At 46.3% G+C, this 18,846-nt stretch overlaps 1 protein-coding gene across 1 annotated transcript in view; it reads right to left on the bottom strand.

Annotated features, from left to right (window-relative positions):
• Positions 1-5,433: 5,433 nt before the first annotated feature.
• The window catches only part of TRAF3IP2 (TRAF3 interacting protein 2), a 47,104-nt gene continuing 33,691 nt past the window's right edge, over positions 5,434-18,846 (bottom strand). Inside the window, exons 5-9 of the mRNA XM_055432865.2 lie at positions 17,738-17,826; positions 13,310-13,378; positions 12,129-12,245; positions 8,542-8,616; positions 5,434-6,017 (exon numbers count right to left, since the gene is read on the bottom strand). Of these exons, the coding sequence (XP_055288840.1) occupies positions 5,871-6,017; positions 8,542-8,616; positions 12,129-12,245; positions 13,310-13,378; positions 17,738-17,826 (497 nt within the window). The 3' untranslated portion in view covers positions 5,434-5,870. The remainder of the gene's footprint in view (positions 6,018-8,541; positions 8,617-12,128; positions 12,246-13,309; positions 13,379-17,737; positions 17,827-18,846) is intronic.

Below are 18,846 nucleotides of genomic sequence, written 5' to 3'. Positions count from 1 at the left end.
CTTTGTTTCCTTTTGAGATCTGGTCCTTGTCCTACCTTTCCTAACAACTCCAGCACAATGACATGCGGCCTGCGACAGCATAATTGATTTCTCCTTCCCTCTATCAACGGTTCACATTTGCTGGGCACAGGACTGAGCCTGCCTCCTCCTTTGAACTCCTAGCTCACCATGAAGGCATGCTTCAGAGAGCCGTCCTCATTAACATTCCAGGTCCCCCTTCCCTGTCAGCGATAAACAAGCCCCGCATCAATGGCCTCCTTCCTTCCAGCTTTACAAACGAGTGGCTCAGTTCCCTGTCTCGCTGCCGATCCAGGTGCCCGGGCGTACAATGAGGGGCTGAGAAGCACGCGGGAGGGACTAAAAATAGAACAGCAGTTTTGGCCGCATACCAGAGCAGCGACTTCATCTCAACTTGCTTTGCACACTAAGCCTAATGGGATCCATCAGGCATGAGTTCTCTCGCCCTCCCTCTCTCTCTCTCTCCCCCGCTGCCATCTACCATCAGCACCTTCCTGGTGAAGGGAGCCAAGGGAGGTCAGGCAAAGGACAAGAAGCGTGAGCCCTCCTGGCCTTAGTTCACAGGTCCTGGGAGACACAGGGGCTGCAGTTACTCCTTCCATACAAGTGTTTCTGGAAAAGAGCAGGCAGGTACAGACCATGGTCACCTTTGCCCAGGTACATGCTGATCCAAGACTTCCATTGGTTAGCAAAGGCTCAAATATCACTTCCTAAACACCTGTGTAAAGTGTAACTGAGCCCCAGACTCAGGCACTCCTTGGGAGATTCAATAGAGAACTGAACTACACTGAGCATTCCCCTTGCAGGTCCCACCTGCTTGGGCTTGAGGCTAAAGATTTGGGAGTAAAAGCATGGCACAGATGGAGGGGCTGTGGCACACGTGGATGGGTTGGCAGCACGTGACTGCCCAGGGTCTTTGAAAGCCTCCCACCAGTATCTCATGATTCTATCTGAAAGCCTTTTGCAATAGAAAATGAAACAAATCAGTATGACGTTAGGAACATGCTGTTCTGCCTGGGCACCAGGCCTTCCCAAACGCCAGCTGTATTGAATGAGCCAGGCTCCTTTATGTTGTTGATGTTCATCTCTTCCCAAAGCCTCCCCCCTACCCACAGGAGAGGGAGCCAGACCCATCCATTTCTCAATGCTTCATCTGAAAGGTAGTGCAGGTGTTCCAAACAGTTATGTATCATTCCAACCAGGGTCACTCTTAGAGAATCAGAAGAGGGGAGAGGAAAAAAGAAAAAAGGAGGGAGGGCAAGATGACTATCACAGTATTAAAAAATAAAGGCCTTTGCTTTGTTGTAGTTTTGGAAATTGACAGATACAACGAAAAGAAACCAATCTCCTAGCAGGTTTTGTCTGTAGGCTTCTGGAAGGTGTCAAGGTCTTTTCAACTGTGCCTCAGTTTCCTGGACTAGCAGGATAAAATAAATATGCTAAATGACTTCAAGAAAAGTCACACTCAGTGTAATCACAACCATAATTAATTCCCCAAAGAATTTCCCACAGAACAAGTTGCAACGTGATCATTTAATCCTTCAGCCACCGAGGTGTAGCTTCCCTCAGGCCTCCTATGTTCATGATGCTCAGTTTACCTCCAGGAGATACTGGGTCATTTGCTGAATAAATCTACCTTCAAAACCTAGAAAAGTTCTAGGTTCACAGAATAAGTGTCTGCAGATGGGTAGCCAGGGTATCTGGCTTCTAGCCGAGGATGAGGCTTTGGGGGAGCCACGGTTTCTCCGTACCCCATTTTTCTCATGCATAAAACAAAACTGCAGAGGTGCATGAGTTTTAGGTCCTTTCCAGACCAAAGACTCCAGGGCAGAAAGAAATGATAGAAGAATTAAATTTATATTGGTGACTTCATTCATACTTTTTGGTTTGGGTGGTTGTTTATTGGTTGGTGGGCCTGGACAGAACTATTTATCTTGACAAATACTGCATGATTCTTCAAGAGAAGAGGCATTTGTTCTTCGTGGGACCTTTTCCCACAGTCTCACCTTCCTTCTCTTTGATTTGCCACTAGGAGGTGGGTCTCACTGATTCTTCTTGGTTAATTAAGAAGAAACAGAAAGACCCTGTGTTTTGGGAGGCTTTCTGGATTATTTCCCGGTGATCACAGGGCTTTGCAGTTCATTTGGCAAACGTGGTGGCGACAAAGGGGCATTTGGCAAAGTGGATGAGGAGGCTGATGTAGTGACTGAGGTTAAGCGGAATGCTATTGGCGAAACATCATGAGCCGAGTTCTGGAATGTTCAAAATGGAGAGCTTGCCTCTCCTGCGGGCATGACTCTGAGAAAAACCCCATCTTCAAATAGGTGATTTATTTAATAGGAAGCAATGAAAAAGGGTATCGACAATTTTTCTGAGCCCTGAGATGAGGAAGACTTTGACTGTAGTCTAATGCTTTGACTATAGCCATGAACTGAGGTGTCTTTGAATAACACCGAAGTTAAACAGATGCTTCAGAACTAGTCAAAATTAAAAATTACATTTAAAATATTTAAAAGTTTGTTGTTTTTTTGGCCACCATGCAGCTTGTGGGATCTTAGTTCCCCAACCAGGGATTGGACCTGAGTTCACGGCAGTGAAAGAGGCGAGTCCTAACCACTGGATCACCAGGGAACTCCCCTAAACATTTCATTTTAAATATTCAGGTTAAGTCTGAACAAAGCCCTGAGGGTAAGAGGTTTTTTTTATTGAGTCAGACCTACCTCACTTCCACCCCACAAATATCTGCAGATGAAGGCAAGAGGGCCAGGGTAGTGTCTAAATAAACCAAGTGCTAATCCCTGTGTCGGTGCTCTAAAATAGTTGCTGTAATCCTCTATCAGATTTCTATCAGATTTCATAGAAACTCCAGGGGTCAAATATCCATCACTTGGCTAGTTGTGTGTGTGTGCGTGCCCTTTTTGTTGTGTGTGTGTGTGTTTTCATTACCAGTGCTACCAGCTGTAACACTTTAATGACTATTCGTGGAACACGAGGGACCTTCCCTCATCATTCACCTAGGGGGAGGAATAGTGGCTGAGGACTCAGGACAGGTCTCCAAAGAGAGGGAAAGGTAACAACATCACATTATTAAATCTCTGCAAACTAGAAACATTTCAGAGTAATCCTTGTTGATGCCTTTTTTTTTTTACAACTGTGTGTAGAATCCTTGATGATGCTGTCACCTCCAAAAAAAAGATAATAAAAGGAGAGAAAGAAGATTTAATGTTTGTGTGGGGGGAGTTTTCCAGGCAATTTGAGTTAATTAAACAAGCACATCAGTTTTATCAGGTCTCAAATGCTATGATGCTAAAGGTACTCATCAGAGTCTTAGGAATGAGGACTTCCAATATACGAGCTTTTCTTTTCCTAGTTTTAAAAACAAAGACATTCAGTAGACACCTAGGTTATAATGTAAAGAAAACTAGTGTTCTTGCAATTCATCAGCAAAATTCCTTATTTCTAATTGATAAGTATTTTTCTTTTCTGTGGTGACACATGGGGGTCACTGATAGCTCAGTTGTAAAGAATCTGCCTACAATGCAAGAGACCCTGGTTTTATTCCTGGGTCAGGAAGATCTGCTGGAGAAGGGCTAGGCTATCCACTCCAGTGTTCTAGGGCTTCCCTTGTGGATCAGCTGGTAAAGAATCCACCTGTAATATGGGAGACTTGGGTTCGATCCCTGGGTTGAGAAGATTCCCTGGAGAAGGGAAAGGCTACCCAGTCCAGTATTCTGGCCTAGAGAATACCATGGACTGTATATAGCCCATGGGGTTGCAAAGAGTCGACACAACTGAGCGACTTTCACTTTCATGGTGACATATAAGGGTTGAACTATATTGTAATACAATTTAGCCTTGTTTAAGAGGTTAGGACTGCAAGAAGATCAAACCAGTCAATCTAAAGGAAATCAACCCTGAATATTCATTGGAAGGACTGATGCTGAAGCTGAAACTCCAATACTTTGGCCCCTGATGCGAAAAGCCGACTGGAAAAGACACTGATGCGGGGAAAGATTGAAGGCAAAAGGAGAAGGGGATGACAGAGGATGAAATGGTTGGATGACATCATCAACTCAACGGACATGAGTTTGAGCAAACTCTGGAAGATGGTGAAGGACAGGGAAGCCTGGTGTGCTGCAGTCTGTGGGTTGCAAAGAGTTGGACACGATTAAGCAACTAAACAACAGCAATGAGGAGGTTAGATAGAAAAGAGGAAGCAGTGTCTCTCAGCCCTGACAAAAGTCTTCATATCGGCTTATTATCTTGGACCATAATTAATTTCACCTTGTCCTATGTAGTAGAATATATATACTGTATATATTCATACACATACATATATGTATATATATATCTTTCATATATGCGTATGCTTGTGTATGCTTTTTGTGGATACCAGATGAGGAAGATATTTTTCATGTGAAGGTACTGTTGAAGGTATTTTAAAAAGAAGAAGAAAATATCCCTGTTGAGAAAATGTAATTTCAGTCCCCTAGGAGATTATTATGGAAATGAAAACTCAGTCATTCCTCAAGAGTATTTATAACTTAGGTTCTAGGCTTTAAACCTTTTAGGATCATTAGGATTTTTGTCCACATAATTATAGAAATGAATCTCTGGTTTTTCAGAAAAGTGAAAGGACTTGCTTAAGGTCACACAGCTAGTTAGTGTCAGGGGAGATCCCTGGTGGCCTAGTGGTTAGGATTTGGCATTTTCACTGTGAGGGCACAGGTTTGATCCCTGAACAGGAAACCATCCCTCAGGCCATGTGTCATGAAACCATAGCTAGTTAGTGGCAGACCCAAGACTATAACTCAGGTCTCCCAAACCACAATTCTAACCTGCACTGTACACCCCCCGGTCTCTTCATACAATTCACAGACATTTTGATATATGTAGCCCGGGACCTAAGAGCTATGATTTTGCTTAGGATCATGGTAGTATGTGGTACAAAGTCATATTATGATAAAGTTCTACTGAAGGAATAAAACTTTCAAGATGAATTTAAAAGGGGATGCTTAACTATCTGGCGGAGAAGGCGATGGCACCCCACTCCAGTACTCCTGCCTGGAAAATCTCATGGATGGAGGAGCCTGGTAGGCTGCAGTCCATGGGGTCGTGAAGAGTCGGACACGACTGAGCAACTTCACTCTCCCTTTTCCCTTTCATGCATTAGAGAAGGAAATGGCAACCCACTCCAGTGTTCTTGCCTGGAGAATCCCAGGGAAAAGGGGAGCCTGGTGGGCTGCCATTATATGGGGTCGCACAGAGTCGGACACGACTGAAGCGACTTACCAGCAGCAGCAGCAACTATCTGGCCTTAATCTTTTAATACAAAGCAGTCTATTACATTGGTCTAATATTATACTGAAGTAGATTTATCGATGTCCCTGGAAGCAACTGCCCATAAAAATTAGTACATATCTATCTCCTTTGAGATAAGTAAAACACAGTTTTACAAAAGAGTAAACCTTTTATTATTTGTACATGAATCAGTTTGGTCTGAGGACACACAGCATCTGGCGAACTCAGAAATGTTGCCCTAAGCGGAGAGTGTTTGTGGTCACTGGTGTTTACTGTAATGTCACTTGTATTATCTACGTGCTAGGTGCTGAGGGCCCATTCTGGATACTCAGAGTGCTGGGGGAACATGCCCAGCAGTGGGTTTAAGAAGCAGGGAATGCAGAACAGTCATAGCCTCCATCTCAAAGACAAAGTCTTTCAAGGTCTCAGGAGGAAGCGGCCCCTGCAGAACAGGTTTCCTGGGGTTGGAAGGCCCCTCGAGGAGGAACGGAAAACAACAGCCCTGAATGCCTCAGCCACAAGAGCTGTAATCTGGGGGTGGGGGTGTGGGGTCACAAGGGGACCACCTGAAGGGTGGGCAGAGGCCCTCGGGGAGGAGCCACATACTCCTCCTCTCTGAGCAGCCGCAGAAGGATGTTCTTTTTATTCTTGGGCCAGCTGTAGATGTGAGTGTTCTGAAGCCAGGTGGGCACATGCTCCTAGGGCAAGGAGGGAATGACAGAAGCAAAAACCATTAGAGAAAAACCTGAATTTCAGATCCTGGGCTCAGTTCCCCAACATCCGCGGTTTTCCCTTCACAGGCATCTCCTGCTAAACTCTCCTGGGGGCTGTGCTGTTTTTGCTTTCGGAAAGGGTTTGCATGTGGAATGCTCTTTGCTCCGGGTGCCAGCTGCGTAGCTCATTACAGAAAGCACATGTGCACGGCATGTCCCATCAGTCTCCCAGGCTACCTGCCCTTCACCTTTCAGCATGCTTTGCACCACCCTCCCCTGAAAGGGGTAGGACGGAGGTCACACAGAGCCACGTGAATTCCCCAGTGGCTCCAGCAGAAGTGTGCCAAGGCTGTGGGCGTTCATCCAACTCACTATCCTTTCACTCCGGCCCCAGGTCTGACCCGCAGAAGAAGGAGGTTCCCCCACCGCAGATCCCAGCGATCCGGCCAAAGCCGAATCTGTCAGCCAGGGATCGAGAGGGTGCGGTTTCAGACTGCCCTCAGGGAGTGGACATTCTGTCGGGGTCAGACAGATGATGCAGAGGTATAGTGTGTTCAATGGCAATGCAGGCCGTGGAGAAAAATAAAACAGAGAGAAGGGGTAGGGAGTGTGGGGCAGGGATGAAACATCTGCAGTTTTAAGTCAGGCATGAGGGAAGGGTCTCCACAAGGCTTCCTCACTGTACTTTTTTACATCTTTTCTTCTTTTCTCAGTGAGACCTTTCCTTGTATGTGTTCAGTCGCTCAGTCGTGTACAACTCTTTGAGACCCATGGACGGTAGCCCGCCAGGCTCCCCTGGGGTCCAAGGTTAGCAAAGAGCTGGATGCAACTGAGAGACTGAACACACAGGGAAAGGTCTCACTGAGAAAGCAAGATGTAAAAAAGTAGAGTGAGGAAACTGTGGAGCCAGCTTTGACCCCTGGTCAGAGAACTAAGATCTCATGCTGTGGAGCAACTACTAAGCCCACAGCTAAGACCCAATGCAGCCGAACAAACAAATATTTTTTTTTTTTTAAAAAAAGACACAATTACTGCCTTGAGGAGTTCATAGTCTTATGATGGAGTCAAAATGTAACTATTCTCCAGGCAGTAGCATGCCAAGGGGACAGGTAGATGGGAACAGTCTGCCCTGAATGTGGGTAATAAGGGGATTGTTTGAAGAAGTTTAAAAAACATTAACAAAACCAACTAAAAGTGGGTCTGCTTTTTTCTGTCACCATGCTCCAGTAATTCTAAACAATTACTCCCAACACTCCCACCCCCATCCACATACCGCTGTTGACCCCAAGGACTCTCAAGAGAGGGACTATTCAATATTTTGGGCATGAAGGGGGAGCAGTCGGGAAAGGCTAAGAGATTGGGTGCTAGAGGGCTAAGTGAGAAGAGCTCACCAGACAGACGAGTCAGGGAAGGGCGCCGTGAGCAGCAAGGACACATGTGCAAAGACACAGTAAGAGTGTGGCCTGGGGCAGGACACCTGAAACGTCCACAGTGACCAGAGCACAGTGTCATTTGTGTGCTCAGCAGCAAGGCAGAAAGCTGAGCAAGCAGCCAGAGCCCTCTTCTCAAGGGCCTCGTATATCATACAAGGAGGATGAATGCGATCTGTAGTCGGCAGGAAACCCACCACAAAACTTCTAAGCTGGAGACAGATAGATCAGATCTACATTTCAGACGTTCCTCTTTGATGGCAGAGCAGAGGATGGCTGGTACAGAATCAAAGTGGACACAGCACAACCAGGAAGGAGATCGTGCAATGAGAGCAGTCAGAGGCTGGGCAAGGGACAGAAAGCACGCTGTTGGGCAGGTTGTGAACTGGGCAAGCCCAGGGGTCCTGGTCCCATAAACTGGACACTCCGTCATCCAGGGCAGAAGTCTCAATGCAGTCCTGACATCCAGGGATACTTCAGGGTAGGGCTGGGCCTGAGCTCAGGGTGCTGGGATCTGGCTCCCAAGACCTTCACTACACAGCTGCCATTACTTCTCCAAGCCTGGCGCAGGCTCTCAGATGTCTTTTGTCCCTGTTCTCCAGATCTGCTGGCCTGCCCTTCTAGTGAACACAATCCCTCCTATGAGCCACTGCAAAGTTCCCTTTGGTAACTGTGTAGGTTTAATTCCTGTATTCTACAGCTTTGAGCACTGAGCTATGTTCAACAAAACATTTCCGTGCAACAGCCAGCCAAAAATGCTCACATCTTGACTTTTATGTACAAGAGATAAGAAGTATCAGATGAACAGCCTCTTTTCGTCTCATGGGTTTGCTAAAAACACAAACTACTTCTTTGTGTGTGATGGCTGTTTGAACAATTAGGACAGCGATGGTCTATCAGATAAAGCTTTAAAATCTTCCTGATTCAGGCTTCTGCACTGAGTGCTACAAGTTGTTGATCTTTCTGGCAACACTGCAATCTTGAAGGATTGATAAAGAGCTGATGAGGTTTTCCACTTAAAATCCTGGAGATTTTAAACCAAAGCTGGACTTAAAAGACTCGTTTGTTCGTATATTTACCTTCTTAGCATTTGGGAAGAGCACAGGGATGAATCTGAAGTTCATGCTTCCTTGTTTTATGAACTCAATCTGCATCTGGAACAGAACACACTTGAAGGTTTAATTTCAGGACTGAGGATGAGAAATTAATGGTTCTCACAATCATGCAAGCCCACACAGGATTTTTGTTCTGATTCCCGTCAGTGCCACACACTCCTAATTTTAAGCTATCCATCACACATCCACGCCTTTTGCTCATTCATCAATCATGTATTGAAAGCCTATTAAGAGTCAAGCTCTGCGTTAGACGTGGGGTTTCAAGGACTAGGATACTTTCCAGGGTGTGCTGAGCTGGCGCACAGCAGCTCACAGAAGCCACTCATGTACATCTCTTCCCAAGTCTGTGTTCAGTGACTTCACAGTGGTAGTTTGAAGTCAGCCCTGTGAGGGTATTTGTACCATGGAAATGGACAAATGCTACAAATCAGGATTCCCCCTCCTTTTTTTTTTTTTTTTTGAGGACCAGGTACCACAGCTATAAAGCCAGCAGCTTACTGAGCAGGCAGAAAGGAAAACTACCAACCACAGTGCAGTGTGAAAAGTATGAACAAATTGCTGTGGTAGCGCAATGGGGGCCATCCTTTTCTACACCAGTGGTTTGAAGGAGTTACAAGGGAGGTGTCATTTGGATACTAAAGAAAAGAAGAATTTGCTCAGGTAGGGGAAATGGAGGGAGGTGGGGGAAGGACGGCCTCAGCAAAGGAAACAGTACCCGAGCAAATGTCTGGAGGTGTGAAGGAATGTTTGGGGGCTGGGACTGGTTAGAAATGTAGGGGGGCCAGGGAGGGTGAGGGAAGCGAAGCTAGAGGTCAATAAGATGAGCTCCATCTGCCAAGCTTTAGGTTCCCCACACCACCTCCAATTTACTCTGACACAGCAACGGCCCCCAAAAGATTTAGCTGCCAAGAACTCGATCAAAACCAGAAATTTCAGCATGAGAGGAGTTAGAGTCTTCCAAATCCTGTGACCACCACAAAGCTTTCAGTCATCTGATGACAAAGGAGATGAGGAATTATGTGTTCCCAACTATCTCATCTTCCAACTGAATTTTATAACTGAGAAATCTTCACCATGCATGGGAATAAAAACAAAACAGAGAGGAAAGTGACAGTGGTAACGACTGAAATCACCATAGAAACCCCCTCGTAAACACACACACACACAAACCTTCCATGAGGTGTTTTCTCAGAATCACCTCCTGTTAAAAATCAGAAGATAACACCAAAAGCCTATTATAAAAGGGCGCTAGAGCGGTGTACCTAAATGCACCGCCCACACAAGTACCAACAGGCAAGAGGAAGGGCAGAGCGCTTGTAAGATAAACGTGAAGAACCGGACTCAGTCTCTGACTCCCAGGACACTGCATCCTGTAGAATTTTGCTTGTCTACTAGGCTACCCCAGCGACAGTGCTTTTTCACTCTCTCTCATGTTTCCAGAGATAGACCTTCTGGGAAGCTGTTGGCTGTAGAATGCAGTTATTCCTGGGTTTCTGTTTGATCTGTCTGCCCTGGAGTTTTCTGCTGCTAGGAGGAGATCAGGACGTCACCCAGCTGGGCAGAAAGGCACTTTTCTATCTGGCCTCTTTGCCCCCTCCATTGATGAGCAAGGGCCTGAGACATTGTGGTTGCAAGAAACGGAGTTTGGAGACAGTCTGGTTCACGGCTGGGCACTGTCAGACAAGCTCTGAGGTTCAGCTGCCTATTACTGCCAGGCGACACCACACACCAGCAGAACTTGACAGGTTTCCTGGGGAACTGGCAGCGACCTGGGGCCCTCAACACACACACGAGCTAATGGCCTGGGGACTGGCAGTACCTAGAGATGGAGTGCTTTGGGGCCGTGAAGTGCTTTGGCAGACAGTGAAGGGGGACAGCACCTACAGCCAGCTGTGACGTTTTAGGGCAGAAACAGTACCCCTTTCTGGGCTCCACCCGGGGGCTGCCAGGCCGGGTAAGAATGCATTAAGAGGGATACTCATCTTACTACTTGGCCTCACTCTCTGACCTCCCCACCTTGCCTTGGTTTTTTACTTTGGGTTGACTGTGAGCTCAAGTAAGGGATCAGCATTTGGTAGAAGAGGAACCAGAGACTCTGAAGAACCAGAACGGGATATCCACGCATCTAGCCTGCCTTTTTCCTGTGCTCTTCCTGAGCCACAGGATTTCAGTCCACTTCCCTTGAGGTAAAGCTGCATGTCCTTGCCCCTCCTGACCCTCTGGTGCTCCGTGCTGCTTACTTATTCCATCTGAGCCACTTCTGCTTCCTGCCTTATCTTCTTGTCTTAGACAGGGAACTTTTATGCCCATTCTAGGGGCCTTCCCTGCCTTGTGGAGTGTTCAAGCTGAAATGGAGCTTACAAGTTCTAGTCCAGTGAGTTGCAAACCTTTTTAAGTCTCAGGATCCTTGGTAAACAAGCCCGAGAAAGGAAGACAGCTCTGGGGGAGGTGCCCAGCAGGTATGGGCACCAGGGCAGCTTCACGGGAGAGTGTGACCGTCACAAGCCTAGTCCGGCATCCCAGTCAAGCAGGCGCCGTCTCCTCAAGGGTCAGTATGATCACGGAAAGCAGGGAGGCTGCTTGCCCATAACACAGTCCGTTTCAAAGCTGGATGATATTTTCATCCAGAATGAAAATTCCAAAGCCAGAACGTTCTGTCAGATGCTAAGTCTAACTTCCTGTAAGGTTCCTCTACTGGTTTTAGCTTGACCACACCCCCAGAGTTCAGGTGTTGCCTATCTATCATGAACTAGAACTATCTCTTCCCTTGACTGATTATCTGATCCTGGCCTTATGCTCTACAGACTTTATTTCACCTAATCTTCACAACAACACTGTTAGTGACCCATTTTTTGAATAGTGACATGGAAGCACCAAGAGGTTTAATGGTAAAGAAACTTCCTGCAGTGCAGGAGACCTGGGTTTGATCCCTGGGTCAGGAAGATCCCCTGGAGAAGAAAATGGCAACCCACTCCAGTATTCTTGCCTGGAGAATTCCATGGACAGAGGAGCCTGGCAGGCTACCGTCCGTTGGGTTACAAAGAGTTAGATGCGATGGAGCAACTCATACTTTCACTTTCCATGGTCACACACCCTATGCAGGAGGAAGCCGGATTTGAACACGGGCTATCTGACACTACACTGTGTGTCTTCTTGGATGTGCTACTCTGGCTCTCTGAAAAGGCAGAGGACACAACTGGACACAGATGCAGGGAGCCTGCTCTCTTCACAGCCCTGTCTCCTGCGCTCCCAGGACTTCACATCTGTGGGTAAACAATTAAACCAGCAGAGTGCAGCTTTCCTGAGTCTTGAAACTTATAGACCACAGATTAATCTCCCTGTTAGTGAGAAGGAACACGGAGTCCCAGAGGCGTGGTGACTTGCCCCAGGTTCCCAAGGTAGAGGGAGCCAGAACCAACACCCGCCTCTCCTGCCTCATTCTTCAACCATCAGCCCCTGCCCTCAATTGGGTATCCAGTGAATGACAGGCTTTCATAGAAGCAGAAGCCCGACTCCGAGGGCTGGCAAGGTGCTGTGGTTTCATCACTCACCATTCGATGAATGTACTTAGTATGTAAGCCATGTTCATCCTCGTCCAGCTGCGACTCAGCGCCTTCCACATCCTGTTTGTATTTGGGGCTGATTGCTACGATTATCATCACTGTCTTCTGTTAATGAGAGGGAGAAAGCATGTTTATGGAAGTGTGGCGTGTGGTCCATTTGGGGAAGGCAGGCTGGAAACCGGCCAGCAAGACTGTGAGCATCTTCTGATATACTGCAGGGTGGAGGGCCAGCCCTCATCCATGGAAAGTGAAAGGCGAGGCCCCAACCCAGGCAGACCCCTGACTCCCCACCTTCTCCCCCCCCACCCTGTCTCCCTCCCCAGCTCCCTTCAAACACAAGAGCCAATGGCTCTCCTAAATGGACGCGGTTCTGCCCACCATCTTCCACAACCATCACTAATAAAGGTCTAATGAAAACCGGAATGACTAAGTAACTCTGCATTGTGGCAGAGAGGCTCTGCCTCCCTCCGGCAGCAGGATCTAAGCTGTCAGTTACTGCACCCTTGACTGCCCTGCTTGCCACTGACGCTTAGCCCAGTCAGGAGGAGCAGACCCTTCAGCACAAAGCAAACATCAGGCTGCAGACAAAAGGAAAAGCCTCAAAACCCCAGCCAGCTCAGACTCCGTCCCCCACCGGCTGACGCGGACAGGCTGGCGGCAATCAATTTCTATCTTGTTAAAGCACAACGTGTCCCAGTGGCCGGTATAGATTCTGTCAGTGAAAAACAAATCACAAGGCTGTGAGGGGGCGTCTGGGGTGGGGGGTGGGCGATGTGCTGCCCTGCCTGTGAGGCTGCCCAGGAAACCTCTTCAGTCTGATCCTGCAAAACACTTGGTGGTGGCCTCAGATTAAATTGAATTCTGCTGCTCCCTCCCTACTCCCCGCCTTCATTTCCTCCTTTCCTATTCTGGTCAAAAAATTGTTTGCTCTGATTATTATCAACCACCTGTGTCTGGTTTGACAGTTATTTCCTGCCTGTGCATGTCCAGCAGGGTGACCCCATCCTTCCTTTCCAAGTCTTTGCACGGCTGCCAACAAGGGAAGCTTTGTTGGGACTTGGTCAGCTTTGGCCTTGGTGGGTATGCCAGTGCTTCTTTCATAAAATAACTCCACAAGCTAATTGTCTTTCTCACCAGCAAACAAGCTCAGAATTTTGGAATATACTTACATCCCTAAGGTAGCGTTCCATCCACTTAATGATATCAATGCCTCGGATCCTATCTTCAAATATGTCAATCTACAAGAAAAAAAGACGTGGAAAGGGGCTCTTAATGAGAAGCTCTGTCTAGATGCAAAGCAAGAGAAAGCACAAGAGGCTGTATACATTTAAGGCTGAAAGAGTCACTAATGCTATTTTGCAAAGAAGAGCCTGAAAGTCTAAAAATCAAGATGTAATTTTCTTAAAATGTTTCCTATTTCAAGATTAGTAGGCATTTGAGTACTTAATATTTGTAATTATGTTTTAAAAATTTGAGAGACATAGGAGACCACCAAGTTGGATGTAAGCCAGCAACATATGCATAATATATATATATACACAAAACATATGCATATATATGTATATATATATATCTGTAATTTGAAGGCAAACATGAATCTGGAGGATTTTAATGGATGTGTTGTATGCAAGTACTGAGATACAATATGGTACTTTGCTTGCATTAGCCAGGTCATTATTATGGTATTATATCCAGTTTTGACCTATATATTTAAAAAGGATTGTGTGAAACTTGAAGCAAATCCAAGAAACAGTCACAAAAACAATTACTGAGATAGTGGGGGAAAGGTTTATGATGAAAGTTGAGAAGTAGAACTCTTGGGCCTTGAAAAGACTGGTATTAAATATCAAATCTTTGAAGGGGAAAAAAACCAGTTATTTTCCATTTTACAGAAGCCCAAACAAGACCTTTCTTGGGCTCAGGCTTGCCCTGCAGCCAGAGAGGAGTGTGTGTCTCCACAAGGCACTCCTGATTGGAAGATGGATTATGTACAGGGATGGGTGATGCAGGGAGAGAGTCCGTGAAGAGGGGTGATTTGATTCAGCCACACTGTTCCCACGTCAATTGTCCTCAGTGTCATGCTGCCATTAGGGCCAGTCAAGTTCCAGCCATTCAGCAAGCTTTCCGTGCCATTCATGATCCAGTGTCACCTATTTTCCCCACACATGTCCTATCTGCTCTACTTTCCACATTTTCGCTCCCTGCACCATAAAAGCACAGTGCAAGCCTCCCTGCTCTGTCAATACTCCCCACACACTGACTTCCTCCTCCTCCCCTTAATGAACTCTACCCCACTGTGACTACTGATGGGACTGAACAATGAACACATTATTATGGCATTCTTTCATTTACTGACTGTCTCATGGATGTCTGGCTTATCTCTTGAGCCGGGTTCTAAGCTTCCTATGGAACAAGATCCTGCTCTACACCAAACTCAGATACATACAGTTCTGTTCTGTTCTGTTCCGTTGCTCAGTCATGTCCGACTCTATGCGACCCCGTGGACTGTAGCCTACCAGGCTTCTCCATCCATGGGATTCTCCAGGCAAGAATACTGGAGTGGGTTACCGTTTCCTTCTCCAGGGGATCTTCCCGACCCAGGGATCGAACCCGGGTCTCCCGCATTGGAGGCAGAAGCTTTAACCTCTGAGCCACCAGGGAAGCTCTAGAATATGAATTCAGAATATGTATTTTTAAACTGATGGAACATAAAAGATGAATGGCTTTCCTTTTGGTTTGGATGATTCCTGCTTTAAAATGTTCAATGGACAATGACTACATTAGGTAACCTTGAGAGAGGCTTTGCAGTTCTCTGCGATTGCATCCATTATCCATTTCTGTTTTACGAGAGAGAAGCAATATATGTCAGGGCTGACAAGAGACGGGCAGCATGGCTTTCCTCTTTCCACTTGGAAGACTTTGAAAATGTTCCCGAAGTTCTCTAAGTCTTACTATTTTCATTTGTAGTGTGTGGTTAATAAACCTACTTCCTAGGGTGCTTGTGAGGATTATAATGAGTTAGAGTGGAAAAGGCATATCATAATGCCAGGCATAAAGTAAGTCCTCAATAAATGGTCATTCTTATTATTATCCCAGCACCTAAATTCTTCCTTGCTATGGAGGTAGACATTCTGGAAGGAACCATGTGCTGGACATCTTCCGCTGGTCTCTCCAGACATCTACTAAAATATACAGCTTCTGTCAGGCCAACTTTTCCACCCAGCTACTGTTATGAGCTGAATTGTGTCCCTCCAAATTCATGTTTCAATATATGTCTTAACCCCCTGTGTCCCAGACTATGACTGTATTTGGATGTAGGGCTTTTAAAAGGTGATTGAAGTAAAAGGGGTCTCATAGGTGGGCCCTGATGCAGTATGACTGGTGTCCTTATAAGAGGAGACTATAAAGAAAGACGAGAGGAGAGACCAGAGGAAGACAGAGGGAGAAGATGGTCCCCTACAAGACAAGGAAGAGATTTCAGAATGAAACCAACCCTGCTGAAGCCTTGATCTTATACTATGAGCCTCCACAACTGAGGAAATAAAGGACGGTTTAAGCTCCCTAACCTGTGGTACTCTGTGGCAGACCCAGCAAACCAATATAGCGTCCCCTTTAGGTTGTAGGAGTCACTGTTCCCTTGCCTCTTTAGGCCTCAGGGTGGTAGACTCTCCTTGCTTTTGCTAGTCCTGGGACATTGCACTACTCATTCTCTTTGAATGAGTACTTTGAAAATGATCCATTTATTAAATTACCCATTAAATTAATTTTTATCCAGTAAGGGGATCTTGATGTATCGATACAATAACTTAACTATCCAGGATGAGGCTCTGGGATTTTACCACAAGCTTTAAGGACTTCCCTGGTGGCTCAGATGGTAAAGAATCTGACTGCAATGCAGGAGACCTGGGTTCAATCCCTGGGATGGGAAGATCCCCTGGAGAAGGAAATGGCAACCCACTCCAGTATTCTTGCCTGGAAAATTCCATTCCCAGAGGAGCCTGGTGGGGTATAGTCCACAGGGTCACAAACAGTCCGACATGACTGAACAACTCACACTTTCACTTTTCACTTCATAATGACGAGGATTAGGGTTTAGGGACAAATTTAAATTGGTCCTAAGCAGCCCCTAATTGTTAAGGTCACAAAAACCTGTCCTCTTCTCCCGGGGCAAATCAGTATGCTTATGTGGAAAGGACTAAAAGCAAGATCTTTTCTACAACGTTGGCCTTATGTCCTGTAATTTGATTTTATATGAGTTGCCCCAGTGTTTCTTATCCCAGAAACAAGAAATTGAAATGTTGATCTCTATATATTCATATATCTATATGGTCATGAAGTTGGGGTGTAGAGTGTATACTTGTAAAAATTTTCATATACTTCCATTTAAAAATAATTACAGACTAAAGAGATATTTGAATAAAACTGCAGTTAGAAATGCTAAATAATCCTTAAAATGGACATTTAGTTACTAAGTATTCTTTCTTTATTCTTCAACATTTGTATTCGTAGATATTTCCCTTAATTTTTCACTACTCTTTAGAATCCACTGTCACTAAATATCCAGAGGAGGCCTCAGGGAAGGAAGAGAATTGATACCAGTGTTTGAGGAAAGCCAGTCCTCCGAGTAGTCTCCTGTGGCATTCTATTTATCCTAAGGAAGACTTACATGGGTGTAAGCTGTGCTTTTCCAAGGCACTGCAGGGCACTTGAAAAGTGTGTGCTTCCTGAAATTTCTTTGCCTAAGATCAGAGTGGACTGCAGGGCTAGGGTGTCTACCTTCCTGAACTAGCCTAGACCAACTGAGAACCCGGCCCTGGGTTGCAGAGCCTGGCTCCCTGTTTAGGATTGTTGGTGCCGCGGCAGCAAATTGTGGACTGCCAGCTGTCCACGGTGGTGTGGGGGGGCCCCAGGCTGCCGGGCCTCCCCTGCAAACTGTGCAACCCAGTGCAGAATGAAAGGATCTTGTCAAATGAGCAGGTGACCTGGTGAGCCTCCTGCACCACAAGAAGCACAACCAAAGTGGACATGATTGGTGAGGAAGGGCAAAGGTGCCAAGTGCAGTGAGAGCCTGGCTTTCCTTTAGGCTGAGCACCAGCTGCATACATGCTGGGCATTAATACTGTGCTAGCTGTTCAGAGGCACTTGTTTGTTGCTGCTGCTGCTGCTTAGTTGCTTCTGTTGTGTCTGACTCTGTATGACCCTATGGACTGTAGCCCACCAGGCTCCTCTGTGCATGGTATTCTCCAGGCAAGAATACTAGAGTGGGTTGCCATGCCCTCCTCCGGGGGATCTTCCCAACCCAGGGATTGAACCCTGGTCTGCATTGCAGGCAGATTCTTTGCTGTCTGAGCCACCAGGGAAGTCCTCAGAGGCACTTGGGGTCACTCAAAAGGCATGCAGGAAAAACATGCTGGAGAGTTTGGATAGTTTGAATTCTAGAAAACAATTACCTAAATCCATAAGCATTTAGGTCATGATCACATAAATCAAACAATAGAGTTTAAGCCACCAACAACTTTTTACACGTTTCTCTTGTTTTTTTGTTTTCATTATACTCACTTTAATTGTTTAGTCTTCTCTTTGGATAAAATACTTACCGCAGTTTGGAAGCCGTTTACCAACAAAAAGTTCACGAATTTTACCACCTCCATGGCTGTGTCCATAGAATAAGTGATAAAGACTTTCCCTAAAGAGAGATTTTTGTCAATCATTAGAAACTAGTAAAATCATTCCACTCTAAACAACACTTGCAAATCGTATGCAGTGTCTTTTGGCTTTCTAGAACAATGAAGGGACTCAGAATGAGGGAGCGGTCTAAGGGCTTATGGCTGCAGCAGGGTGAACTGTCCTCAAGACTCTGCAGGCCCAAAGGGGCAGGGGGTCCGTCCCAGGGTGTGCAGACTGCTCAGGGTGTATCAGAGAGAGAGTGCTGGCAGGCTGAGACAAGCAGAGGAGGTCTTCTGAAAAACCACATGATGCATTAACAACAACACAAATCCATCATCCAGAACCTGCGGGGCCTTAAGATTAGGCCACCCCGGGTATGTGAGACGCACTTGGCACTGTGCCCAAGAAAATACTCTCACAGCAGGCCTGGAAGTTGAGCCCTGCTAAGAGGCCACCCAGCCATGTCCTCTTTTGATCTCATGATGTGATGCTCTCTGCTGCCCTGAACTTGATGAGATCAAGTGAGGGGAGGGAGAAAGTGGTTCTCTACCGCTTTCTTCCCCTCACTACTTACTGGTCGGGGACTGGTCAGAAAGTTAGAGCAGACTAGAGGGCAGCTCAGAAATGTTATTAAGAACTTCAGTAGCTTGAAGCAGAGACTCTGCCTCTGGGCAGTCCAGCATCACTGAGTCCCTTACTTGTCTGTGAGTCAGTATAGAGCAGCAGATGGCATTGTGCCCACAAGCTTAACCCAGTCAGGATGAGAACCAGTGTTCTCCCAGGCTAACGTCTTGGGTAAATTATCTGGCTAGCGTGTTAACGTAGTAGATGAATAATCTCTCTCTGTTGGCATTTAGTCTGAAATCAACTGGCTACATCTCAGGAAGCTCTGGGGCAGAGAGTGGAGAAGACAGTGGGGGTGGGGTTGGAGGGAACCCACTTACTGCGCTTGAAAGTGTTACTTGCTCAGTCGTGTCCAACTCTTTGTGACCCCATGCACTGTAGCACACCAGGCTCCTGTACTCATGGAATTCTCCAG

The sequence above is a fragment of the Moschus berezovskii genome, chromosome 10 (assembly GCF_049115385.1).
Source record: "Moschus berezovskii isolate FMDL1 chromosome 10, NW_MosBer_1.0, whole genome shotgun sequence".
Lineage (NCBI taxonomy): Eukaryota > Metazoa > Chordata > Mammalia > Artiodactyla > Moschidae > Moschus > Moschus berezovskii.
Note: the sequence above shows the minus strand (reverse complement) of the source record. Positions and strands in the feature narration are given on the sequence as shown.